We start from the raw sequence: 12299 nt of genomic DNA, 5'->3' as shown, positions 1-12299 counted from the left end.
TATCTTCCTTGCTTGCCATGGCTGCTGCTCTGTTTCTTTCATGAAGGATACGACATTTGTGGAATCTGTTCTTGTTTCTATCTTCTTGACACCCTGCCTTGTCGCTAGTTCCAGTCCCTTCTCCACCCCTTGTAACTCAATCATGGAGATTACTCGATAGTCAGACTTCCCTTTACTTGCCGCAACCACTCCTCCCTTTGCGTCTCTGATCACCGCAGCCCAACCTCCCAGTTCTCCTTGAAGTGTCTCATTGCTGTTCAAGACATGCCTATCCTCTTCTCCTTGCTCCCATCTGCACTTTTTCAGAACAGCAACTTTTTCTTTGATTCTCACATTCCAGATGCTGCTGATAAAATGCGATTCATTCCCTTGCTCTATGGTTATTCTCATTGATTGCAATTTGATTCTTGCATCATTGAAAATCATTTCCACTATTTGCGTGGCTGTGTTTTCCTTCTTCTCAAATATTCTGGTATTTCGCTCCCTCCAAATCCAATAAATCATTCCATTCCACACTAACTTCATTGCCTCCTGTTTCACTCCCTTCCCTTTTGTTATTTGAATGACCCAATCCATATCTTCCCGCCATGTAGCTGCTCTTCCCCTGTTATACCCAATTCTTCTCAGTAAAGACGCCCAAACAAATTGGCCATAGTAACAGTCGAAGAACAGATGCTCTTCATCTTCTACTTCTTGCCAACAGAGTATGCAGATATCTGATTGTACCGTCCCCCATTCTCTTAGCTTTTTTAGTGTCTTCAAAGCTCCTTGTATGGCCATCCAGCTGATAAAAGAGTGCCTCGGTATCCGATTAGCGAACCATACAAGCTGACTCCATTCAGTTTTTGTTTTAGAATTTCTGACATGATGATAGGTATCTTTCATGCTATACTTCCCGTGCATCGAAACAGACCAAATGAGTTTATCTTCTCCTGTTATTTCCACGACCTCCTCCATGTGCAACACTATATCAGCCAAGTGTCTTTTGATATTCTGCGGTATCATCCACTCTCCGTTTTCTATAACTTGCGATACTTTCGAATTAAGATTACATGTCGAGTTATATAATAATGCCTGTGGAAAGAATTTCCTGAGAATCCCAGCTGGGTACCAAGGATCGAGCCAAAATCTTGTGTTCTGCCCATCCCCTATTTGGTGCATAACAATCATCTTACCTTCCTTCCTGTTGTTTAGTATTCCCCTCCAACTCCATGAACAATTGCTTGGAACAGACATATGCCAGAAGTCCTTTCTCTTTATAAGATTTTTCTGTACCCATTGCACCCATAGCGTTTTCTTGTTGCTCACCACATTCCACAGATGTCTTAAGTTCGCTGCTTCGTTCACTGATGCTATATCTCTCACTCCCAATCCTCCTTCTTCATAAGGATAACAGACCTTCTCCCAAGATATCAATGCATGAGATGTAACACAATCAGGCCCCGTCCACAGAAAATTCCTACAAAGTCTATTAATCTCTTCAATAATGCTTTTGGGTAACATGAAGCAAGATGCCCAATACATGCTAACATTATTCAAAACTGCCTTGATCAGTTGTAATCTTCCGGCATAAGATAAGGATTTACCTTTCCATGATTGAATTCTGACTGCCACTTTGGAAAGCAGAGGGGCACAATCAGTAGCTTTTAACCTTGTTGTTATAAGAGGAAGCCCAAGGTACTTCACCGGGAGATTTCCTCTCGGGAATTGAATGATGCTTTAGATGTCCTCACATACATTGTCCTCCAATCCTGCAAAGAAAAGAGAGCTTTTTTCTATATTTACTTCCAATCTAGTACACCTGTTAAACTTCTCCAGAGTACTTCTCAAGGATGCAGCTGTTCCAATATCCCCATGCATAAATGCTATAAGATCATCCGCAAATGATAAATGAGTGATAATCTAGTGGAGCTTGAACGATCCTTCTCGGACATTCTGCATCATTAGTTCATGGAACAAATCCATTACAAGCACAAACAGGTATGGCGACATGGGGTCTCCCTGCCTAATTCCTCTCTTGCTCTTGAAGTAGCCATAAGGAGCTCCTTTTATCATGATGGAGTAAATCGGAGTTTCAATGCACAGCTTAATCCACGCAATGAATTTGGCCGGAACTCCAATCCTCTGTAGTGAGAATATAACTGCTTCCCATCTGAGAGAGTCATATGCCTTCCTTAGATCAATTTTTGCCGCGCATCTTGGTAGCCCTCCCTTTCTGTGATAATTATGTAGCAGCTCATGGGATAATAGAATGTTATCCTGTATATTTCTTCCGGGAATGAATGCTGATTGATCATCTGCAACTACAATAGGCATGACGTCTTTCATCCTATTCATTAGTATCTTTGTAATACATTTATATATCACTCCACAACAAGCAATAGGTCTATAATCTCCTAGAGTTGTTGGCCTCTCATTTTTTGGGATTAAAGTAATACAAGTAGCATTTACTTCTTGCAGCATCATACCAGATATAAAGAAATTTCTAACTACTTTAATGAAATCCTCACCTATGATTTTCCATGTAGCCTTGTAGAACAGCGAAGAAAACCCATCACTCCCCGGTGATTTATCACTGCAAATATTTGATAGTGCTTGTATTATTTCATTCTTTGAGATATCCGCAATGAGAGACTCCTTCATTCCTTCAGAGATGTGTTGCTTTGGTGGCAGATCATTGAATATATCGAATTCCAGATTTGGCAGCTGATCTGGCCCATATAGCTCTTTATAGAACTCTACACACTCAGCACCAATTTCGTTAACATCATCTAGCAGTTTCCCAGTTCCATCTGTGATACAAGTTATTCGATTTGTCACCCTCCTTGCTTGGACAGTTCTAAAGAAATAGCTTGTGTTATTATCACCCAAGACTATTGTCTGATCCCTTGACTTCTGCCTTTGGAATCCCTCTTCAGATTTAGCCGCTTGGACATAGTGTGTAAAGGCCACTCTTTCCGATCTAATGATATTAGCATTCAAAGGTTCTGTTTGTAACTTTGTTTGCAGCTCATCCAATTCCCATTTAGATTCGACAACCCTTGTATTGACATTTCCCACCTTCTCTCTATTCCATTCTATAAGTGCTGCCTTCACATGTTTTAATTTCTTCATGACAATATACATTGGATTTCCCACTACTGTCTCTGCCCATGCTTTCTCTACTACTTGCATAAATCCCTCCTCCTTAACCCAGAAGTTAAAAAACTTGAATCCTTTTCTCTTCTGATTCCTCTGCTTAACTGAATACACAATCATGGCTGAATGATCTGATGTAGCACCTGGGTTTCGAAATTCAGCCTCATAATCACTAAATTCCCGAATCCATTCATCATTTCCCATTACCCTATCCAGCTTACTGCATATTCTATTTCCTTGCCTATTTGACCATGTCATATAATTCCCTCTGTATTTTATATCCACCAAGCTTGCGCTCATAACACTGTTTAAGAGATCAGCAAAGTGGAAAGGTCTCACATCAGCCCCTCCAACTCTCTCTTGAGAACTCAAGATTGAGTTAAAATCACCCAGCAGAATCCACGGTTTATTTATAGTACGTGATAGTCCTATAATTCTGTTCCATAAGTTCCTTCTGTTTATCCTATCAGTACTTGCATAGATAATGGTGGCCATGAACTCCCTACCAGTCGCAGTTAGTACCTCCATAGTGATGCACTGGTCATCAGTTTGTACATTTGTCACAGAACACCTTTGAGGATCCCAGCAGACCCAAATCCTTCCCAGCTCGCTAAACTGATAGTTATTCACACTTTGCCATTGATAACAACATTTATTCACTACTTCATCCATCCTATTTTGCTTAACTCTTGTCTCGATCAATCCCATAAGGCTGATATCATACTTGTGAATCATATCCCTTACCTCCACTTGTTTAAATGCTTGGTTGAATCCTCGCATATTCCAGCATGCTAGATTTATCATTTAAAGGATTGCGTGTGCGTTAAGGAACCACATTTGGTACCTTCTTTTACTGCTATCTTTGTTGCTGAAGTAGTTACTTTGGCTGAATCAGTCTTCTTCCCCGCAAATTTATCAGTTTCTGTTTCTTCTGACCTCTTGGCTAGCTGCGTGAATCTATTCTCTTCCTGATTTACCCTCTGTAATTGTTGCCTTAATTTCTCTGCCATTTCTGTGCTATCCTTTTGTTCTGCCATTCCACTCATAATTCCCTTTCCCTTAGTTTTAGTACTCATTGTTTTAGCCTCTGAACTCGAAATCTTATTTTTTGCTCTGCAAGAATGCTTACGACTTGGTGATTGCCATCCTTGTTCATCTTCCACTGTTAAGACTTCCTGTATCTCTTGCCCTGTTATAGCTTCTACTTGCATAACTCCTTGTTTACTCATGTCCTCAGTTTTTTTGTTTTGTTTTTTGTTTACCTCTTCCACCTTTTCTTTCTTCAGTGAGATTTCTGTTCTGTTCTGCTTCAGTTTTTCTGACAGATTCTGATGGGCGCTTTCTGACAGATTATGCTGCGCGTTATCTGACTTGCTCTGCTGCAGATTTTCTGGTGTATTTTGCTGCAACTTTCCTGCCATGGTCTTCTGCGTCCCTTCTGCCACATCCTTCTGTTCTGTGCTGCTCTTTTCTGCAGTTTTACTTCCTGTGTTTCCATCCTCACATTGTTTCTTAAGCCACACTTGTTTCATATTCATCTGTCTGTGGCTTCTTTGGGCATATTTGTTCCGTGTGCCCAAAAACCTTGCACATGCTGCAACATGGAGGCTTCCAGTTGTACTCGAACGCAACTTTATATGCTCTTCTCTGGTCTAGTACCACTGGGATGTCTTCTGGATATGTACATTCTGAGTCAATTTCTATGCATACCCTTGCATATGTGGTTCTCGCCATGTTCTCTGTAAGCCTATCAGTGAACATTGGAACTCCAATATCACTCCCCACTTGGCTGAAACCATTTTTATTCCACATCTCCATAGGCAAACCTTTTACAATCACCCATAGAGTTTATCTTTTATTATATTTCTATTTTGAATCCTTAGTTAATTAGAATTAGACTAGCTTCTATTTTAGTTTCCCAAGTTCTATTATGATTAGGATTTGTTAACTAGTTCTCTATATAAGCAGATGTAAACTTTAAGATTTTCAGACTTAATTATTATTATTGAATTAAGAGAATTCGTTTTTCTATTCAAACCCTAGTTTTTGGGTATTTCCATAAACTTTCATTGGTGTTTATCATCGAAGATTGCTTCCGAAAGTATATACATCAAATTGGTATCAGATTCTTTAAGATTTTGGGTTTTTCACAATGGTAAATCACAAAAAAAGCAAGGAGAAACCACCTACTTTGACGACTCGTGTTATCCGCATTGAAGAAGCACTAGACGAAATTCTATTGAAGGTGTCAACCCCGCATCATCGGCAGCATACTCCCACCCTTCTTGAATCGGAGCGAAACTATGATGTGGACAGCCTCACTTCTTTGCGACAATGCTCATCACCGCACCTCACCTTCCCGCTGCCTTTTCTTTACCTGAAGCACCTAGAGAACAGTATCAATTACACCACCATCGCATTGCCGCATGGATGTGTGACCCACAACCCCTTCCGAAGTTACCCCACTCAAACCCAATCACAGCCACCACAGATGCGCTGTTGCAAGTGCACCAAGGAGAAAGCAGACCCGACTTCTCCAACAACAACCAATTCGAAATTTTGAGGCCTTACCACCTTTCCCAGATCATCACCACCAACCTGGTACGACTTTTCGCACAGCAGATCTAAATTCACGTCAGACTCTACAACGACACAGAGGTCGAGATGAAAATGAAGATAATCTTGGCCATGCAGACAATGTTCATTACCAGCAAGCTCCTCGTGAAGGTGGAAGACGACCCATCCTTCCTTTACACATTAATCATGCTCAATTGGATATTCCCTCACAAGCTTTTACTTATCAGGCCCAAGGTACCCAACCCGTCCATATGGGCCTGTTCATAAAGTCAAGGAGCACCAAACTAATAGGCATGGTCGCGATAGCCACCAACACAATAGGCCTGCTGCTACCAATGGTGCGCCTTACGACCTTGATCCGTACATTGACTCTCCGCCTATGTCACTACGTGGAAATCGTCGAAAACCTCTTCGGTTAACCCCTGACCCACCGGATCCTTCTGACTCTTCCTCTAGCCCTTCTCCACCGCGGCGCGATAACAACAATGGTCACAACCAAAGACGCGAGCTTCCGAAAGATTTGCAAGATACCACAGGTAATGCTGACATAAACCGTTTATTGCGAATTTTAGAAAAAATTCAGATGGGTGATATACGGTTAGATGTGCCAGAATTTGATGGACAATTGAATCCCGATGCTTTTGTGGATTGGTTGAACAAAATTGATAAATTTTTTGATTACAAGAATATGAAAGATCCTAAGTGTGTTAAATTGGTAGCCACCAAACTCAAGGGTTATGCACTCGTTTGGTGGGATGAATTGCAACAAACCCGTGCACAATCACACTACCGCCAGATTACTACATGGGATAAGATGCGCTGAGAGTTAAAAAAAGAATTTATTCCTCATGACTATGAAAGGGATTTATTCATACGCCTCCAAAACTTGAAACAGCGGCTTCAAAGTGTGACTGGGTATACTGAGGAGTTCCTTTTGTTGTGCACACGGGCTGATTTGTCTGAATCCGTCGATCAAAAAGTTGGGCATTATTTGAATGGGTTGCGCAAACCACTTCGAGAGGCATTAGCTTTAAAAGATGTCTATGATATGTCTGATGCCATTAAATATGCTCTCAAAGCTAAAGATTTGCTTCACTCATCCCCTTCAACTTCTGCAAGTGCCACTTCTACCCATGTTCCTTCGTCATCCAAACCTCCTCCTACTAGAGTGGGTCCAATCACATGCTATGAGTGTAAGGAAATTGGACATGTTAAGTAGTGATCGGCCCTAAGCTTAAAACGCGTGGGTTTAACACGGATGAAGAAAATCTCACCCATCCTAAGAAGACTCCGACCGAGATTGATGGCTTTTGACTTATGCCGATTCGATTGTCCCCAATTGATTGTTAACCGTTCTTTAGTTACTCCAGGTTGTTAAGCATGATCCTACATCATAACTTCGTCATAATATTTTACGTACTCATTTTGCGACTTCGAATGGCATGTTGTGTAATGTTATTACCGATAATGGTTCCATGATAATATTGTTTCTAAAGATATGGTGGACAAAATTTGAAACTCAAGGATGAGCCACATCATCCCTAACCTTATACTATTTCTTGGTTACAGGATGGTGCCACAGTCAAGGTTACTCGCTGTTGTCTAGTTTCTTTCTCCATTGGTCGGTCATGCCTTTTAGTCTGTGGTATTCTTGGGTTTTGTGGTTTCTGCTGATGGTATTCATGTTGATGATTCCAAGGTCAACAACAAATTTAGCCAATCTTTATAGACTTGCGGCATCCAGTTACTGTGATTTTAGAGACATCATGACATCCGTTTACCGGGGCTTTTGGGATATCACGGTATTCATATGCTATGGGTCTTCAAAATTTGAAGTGTTGCAATAGTGATTTAATATATCTCTCTTTTACTATTTTAAAAATCTTGACCCCACCTACAGTGCTGCAATAGTGATTTAATATTAAAAAATGTAATTCTTGGTTACTTTTTTTGTGACTGTTTTGCTATTATAATTATGTGATAACTACGAATTTACCCCTACTCCCAAAACAAAATCAAAAAAATAAATACTACATACAAAAAGATTAAATATGTAACTCAATTTTTGTAGATTATTTTATAGAATGGGACAGAGGTATGTAGCACCTACATCAGACTAGTATATATATATATAGCAGCAATTCGTTGCTATGGAATGTGGGAACTCATGGCCCGTTGCCGTGGAATGGAAGATCTCGCGGCAACTTGCTACCATGGAACTATCAACATATAGAGAATAACCATTAGTCTTCTAGCCTTTTGTCAAAGGGGTGTCAATCCCATAAAATGGGTTGTAAATACTGCTCCCTGTGTTAACACTGCAAAACTATATCTCTATAAATTATTTGTTGATTGTATTTTTAGCAATATAATATTTGCACATAACCAAAATCCAATCACATGCTCTTCCCAATAGCAAAATAGAGTAGATCCTAACAATATTTTGTAGCAGAAAAATAAAAATTTCATGTCGCTTTCCGAGTCCATGTGGAGATGGCATCATCAAAAGTTTGTTCATCATCGTTCATCATAATTTAATCAGGTTACCCTGAAGGAAGAGACCGCCTGCAAGAAAATTTACTTAAGTAAAATGATGAGCTCTAAAGTCTAAACCGTAGTTGCGCCAAGGTGCAACTTCCAAGTTCCAAGCAAACAAAGTTGTATTGGCAGTGAAAGTAGTAATCAATTACACTAGAGAATATCATCCAACTCACCTTGACAATCTTGGATCTGTATTTCTCTGACTTCGTCTTCTTCAAAACTGCAGTAGCAGTTCAACCTTCAAAAACATTTACTAAAAGAAACTGGGAAAAAGGAAATGCGCTAAGATGGGCTGATACATGTGGATGTGGTAAGTGGTTATGCACATACCTGCCCTGTCACAGTGTAGAGTTTGTTGTACCAGCCGAAAGATCCCATCCCAAGAACTGAAAATATGTGTCTGCTGCTTTCGCCTGGTTTTTGCAGCGAATACTCAATGTAATACAACCCTGCTCAGTTGTACAAGAAAATGGTAAGGGCGCAATTGAATGAACTTCTTCAAACCCATCATTCTTACATATTTTGGGAATCGACTCTTCATGACAAATCCAAAAAGACTCTTACCATTTGAAGCCTTGGAGTTGATAAGTTTTGCCGCAACACCAGGTGGATTCTGCCAACTCCTGTCCAATCCACTAACCTAGTAATGACATATTAGATTTGCATCTGTGTAAGTAGAAGTGAAATGGAGCTTCCAGTGAAAGAAGAAGACGAAACTCGGTATCAAGATTTTATAGCCTACCAGAGTCTCAGCGAACTCATCCACCTTGCCAAAAGATTCCAATTTAGTATAATCCGCGCCAAGCCCAGAGATTAATACACTGACTGAACAATTCGTTTTAGTGAATTCTCATTTGTACGAATTGACAACAATCTAAAACTGGATCCATTAGAAAACTTCATGAGTACCGTTTGAACTAGTAGACTCTTCTGGGTAAAATGCTGTTAACGATCTGATTCCATCAGATTCTCCTTCACCCACTATCCAATCTGCATGAAAACTTGGTCATTAAAACAAATGAAAAAATGTGGAATTATTTTAACTTAGAACTTGTAAAGAGTTCAAATAAAATATGAGCAAAAGATAGAGATTTTATATTAATTATAAAAGAGTTTGCAATCATTCCAATTCAAGAAAGTGGCACAGTTGTATCAATATAATGTAATTCCAAGTACACAATGCGCCTTATGTGAGTTAGAGAACTATCTTCACTCATATTGAACTAATACATTGAGTTTTGAAGTGCTAAAATATTCATTCACCTTTAGGAATCACTATCTTGAACCTTTTAGTCTCATCTGAGTATACACCAAAAGTAGTCTCTTGTACATCTGAGGGACGGAATTGAATGAGAAGTCACACTATAAGTTGTGTAGAAAAACAAAAACAGCCTTAAAGAATAAGAGAGAGAAAAATGACCAGTTTCAGCTAAAGCAGTTGAAGCGATAGACGGTAAAGAAAATGCCGCAAACACTGTCTGTAATAACGCCTCTCTCCTTTTAGTTTTTCCAATTTTCATTTCTTCTTCATTTTGTTTCATGCATACACTATAAATCATTCCAAAAGACAACAAAAGCATTCAATGAGTTGAAGCATGAAAGAAAGAATCAGAAATAATGAATTACCCTTGCTGCTTCTTGTTATAGTTCGACAATTCAGCAGATGTACTTGCACATTTCGTAACACCTGAAAACAAAAGGACAAGAAAGCAAGTTCAGAAAAACTGTGATGCTTAAAACTGGATATTTATGATTTTTGAGGTGTGATGAGAACGTTTGAAATGAGAGAAAGGTGTGGAACTGGAATCCCAGAATTGAAACCGTATGGACTGGGAACACAATGAAGAAACAGGCGCCATTCTTTTGAGATTGCCTTTGCTCTCTGCTTCTTCTTGGCATCACACATCTGCTTCTGAACATAACTTATAATTTCACCCATAATATCGATAATGGGTGCACATATCAGGCACCCACGGACTGGACTGTGTACCCTTAAAAGGACACTCTTCTTGGCACAAATTATATTTCAGCGAATAATTTTTTTAAAATTTTGCAGCACTTCTCACTTTTAGATTTTAGTAAGAAGTTGTCGAGAGGGTATTCGTTGTTCTCAAACCATGCACCTCTCTTCTCCGCACGCAGACATCTATTGCATTTGAGCTCATTGAAATTTCCTCAACTCACTGCATTACGGTCCTCGGAGGACTAAGAATTATAATTTCCCACAACACTTTCCCCAGGGAAACAAGTAAACAGCTCTAAATCATGTATGCATCCACTCTAAATATCCAATCCGATCAAATCAACCATTCCATAGTTATTCAAAATCTCAGCTCATATGCCTTCAGAAAGAGATTGACGATCAGAATACAATAAACCATTGCATAGATTTCCTAGACACCTCTTAAAGAAAAACCAAGGGCCACAGGCAATTGAGGAAACAAACAGCTAAATTATATTTTTCAAGGTTAATCACATACATATAGGACCTTTCTACCAGAAATATTTTCTTGTACAGAGGTACATAAGTATCATAGATCGGCAAAGAAATTGTTGGAGGCATCAAGAGCTCGTTGACCTTTACTTGACTTTGAACCCTTGGTTCCTGCAGAAATTAAATGGATCAATATGTATTCACAAGTTAAAGGTATTTACAACACAGTATCATAACAAGTAGACGTGAAAAAATAAAATGTAGTAGCCATATTCAGGGATGTATCACATAAGTACTGGGCCAAGAGATACGGCCCAGACCGTAGTGTGTATTGGGCCCAGAAAATGGGCCCAAGACCAAACTATGCCCTAAGAGTAACCCTAAAAGAGGGAGAGAAAAGGAGGAGAGGAGGGGAGAAAAAAAAAAAGGGGGCGAGAATGGAGGCGAGGGGGTGAGGAGTGAGAGAGGTGAACTACGCTGCTTGATCCCGAAAGTGCGTAGGCAAACCTAATTGGTGCACCGATCTAAAGAGAGTGAGAGTCACGAGTAAATTAGGAGGTCGCGGTATTGTGGTGCGACAAATGGCTTCGTCCTGTGGGGACCGAAAGTAGATTAGTAGATAAGGAGGTAGCTTAAATGGAGAAAAATGGCAACCCTAATAACTCGTTCTTCTCGGATCCGTCGAGGGAAAAGAAAGTGGATGGGGAAACATGACAGCAGAAGATCTGATGGACACATTGAGGGAAGTAGATTGGTCGTCACCGCCACGTCCACTAACTAAATTCTTCTCCAGATTTACTTTATCTCGTTCTATTTCTAGATGGATCAGCCGTCTCAAATGCAATCTTTAATATTATTGGACTAGTTACTTCATCATGGTCATCTTTATCCTTTGAATTGCGTTCTTGAGAAGGCCGATGGCTATTATCTGCCGTCTCTATCAGAGGAGGGTATTTAATTACATCAACAGCAGTCCTTCGGAGAAGTGCTGGGGAAGAGGAGCTATGTTGTGTTTATATACCTTCCAACCACTTCTACATTGGAGACATTTTCCTTGTTCACTCAAATGATTTATGAGGCCGAGTTTATCCGTTCGCGGAAGGAATTGAAATTACACTGGGAAGCCACTTACTGCATCGAGAACTTCGAAACTTACGAAGAAGGTAACACACCACCGTCCTCACGCGGAATTTTGATCTTGCTAGGAGAGTTTCTTTGTACGACTGATGAAAAAAGTGATCATATTGACGTGTGGGTTATGAAAGACAGTGGGTGTGTGGAGATGGGGTGTAAAGTTTTTGATGAGATGCCTGAGAGGAATGTTGTTACTTGGACTGCGATAATAACGGGACTAGTTCAAAGGGTGTTATAAAGAATCCCTGTTGTATTTTTCAGAAATGTGGGATCGATGATGATGTATGCAGTGTGATTCGTGATACATTTGCTAGTGCATTGAAGGCTTGTCTTTGATTCATGTGATTTGAAGTCCGGTGTGGAGAATCGACTATGGAGTGCGTTTGTTTGAAAGAATGAAGATTCATGGCGTGGTTTCATGGACAATGATTATATCGTCTTATGTTCAAATAGGGCGAGAGGAGCTTGCAGTCTG

The 12299-nt window shown here is 40.0% G+C and overlaps 1 protein-coding gene across 2 annotated transcripts; it reads right to left on the bottom strand.

The window, feature by feature from the left end:
* Positions 1-8027: 8027 nt before the first annotated feature.
* On the bottom strand, positions 8028-10756 carry LOC147473032 (psbP domain-containing protein 3, chloroplastic-like). 2 transcript variants are annotated; one of them, XM_086587898.1, is made up of 10 exons: positions 10031-10756; positions 9883-9943; positions 9677-9804; positions 9520-9588; positions 9166-9246; positions 8999-9081; positions 8821-8896; positions 8587-8705; positions 8430-8476; positions 8028-8280 (listed from the first exon to the last, which is right to left on the bottom strand). In XM_086587898.1, the coding sequence occupies exons 1-9, from the start codon at positions 10113-10115 to the stop codon at positions 8471-8473; spliced, it is 708 nt and encodes a 235-aa protein (XP_086444024.1). In that variant the 5' UTR covers positions 10116-10756; the 3' UTR covers positions 8028-8280; positions 8430-8470. The 2 variants fall into 2 exon arrangements, with proteins under 2 accessions (XP_086444024.1, XP_086444023.1); XM_086587897.1 differs by lacking the exons at positions 8028-8280; positions 8430-8476 and having other exon boundaries at positions 8559-8705.
* Between the last annotated feature and the right edge of the window lie 1543 nt (positions 10757-12299).

This window comes from Coptis chinensis, unplaced genomic scaffold (assembly GCF_015680905.1).
Source record: "Coptis chinensis isolate HL-2020 unplaced genomic scaffold, ASM1568090v1 utg5391_pilon_pilon, whole genome shotgun sequence".
In the NCBI taxonomy this organism is placed as follows: domain Eukaryota; kingdom Viridiplantae; phylum Streptophyta; class Magnoliopsida; order Ranunculales; family Ranunculaceae; genus Coptis; species Coptis chinensis.
Note: the sequence above shows the minus strand (reverse complement) of the source record. Positions and strands in the feature narration are given on the sequence as shown.

Bases quoted from the DNA above. Each gene is read 5' to 3' on its own strand.
- LOC147473032 (XM_086587897.1), bottom strand. From the start codon at position 10,115: ATGGCGCCTGTTTCTTCATTGTGTTCCCAGTCCATACGGTTTCAATTC. The intron at 9,589-9,676 runs GTCATTTTTCTC...TCCGTCCCTCAG, and splicing joins AACTGCTTTAGCTGAAACTG to ATGTACAAGAGACTACTTTT. The intron at 9,082-9,165 runs GTACTCATGAAG...CGAATTGTTCAG, and splicing joins AGAGTCTACTAGTTCAAACG to TCAGTGTATTAATCTCTGGG.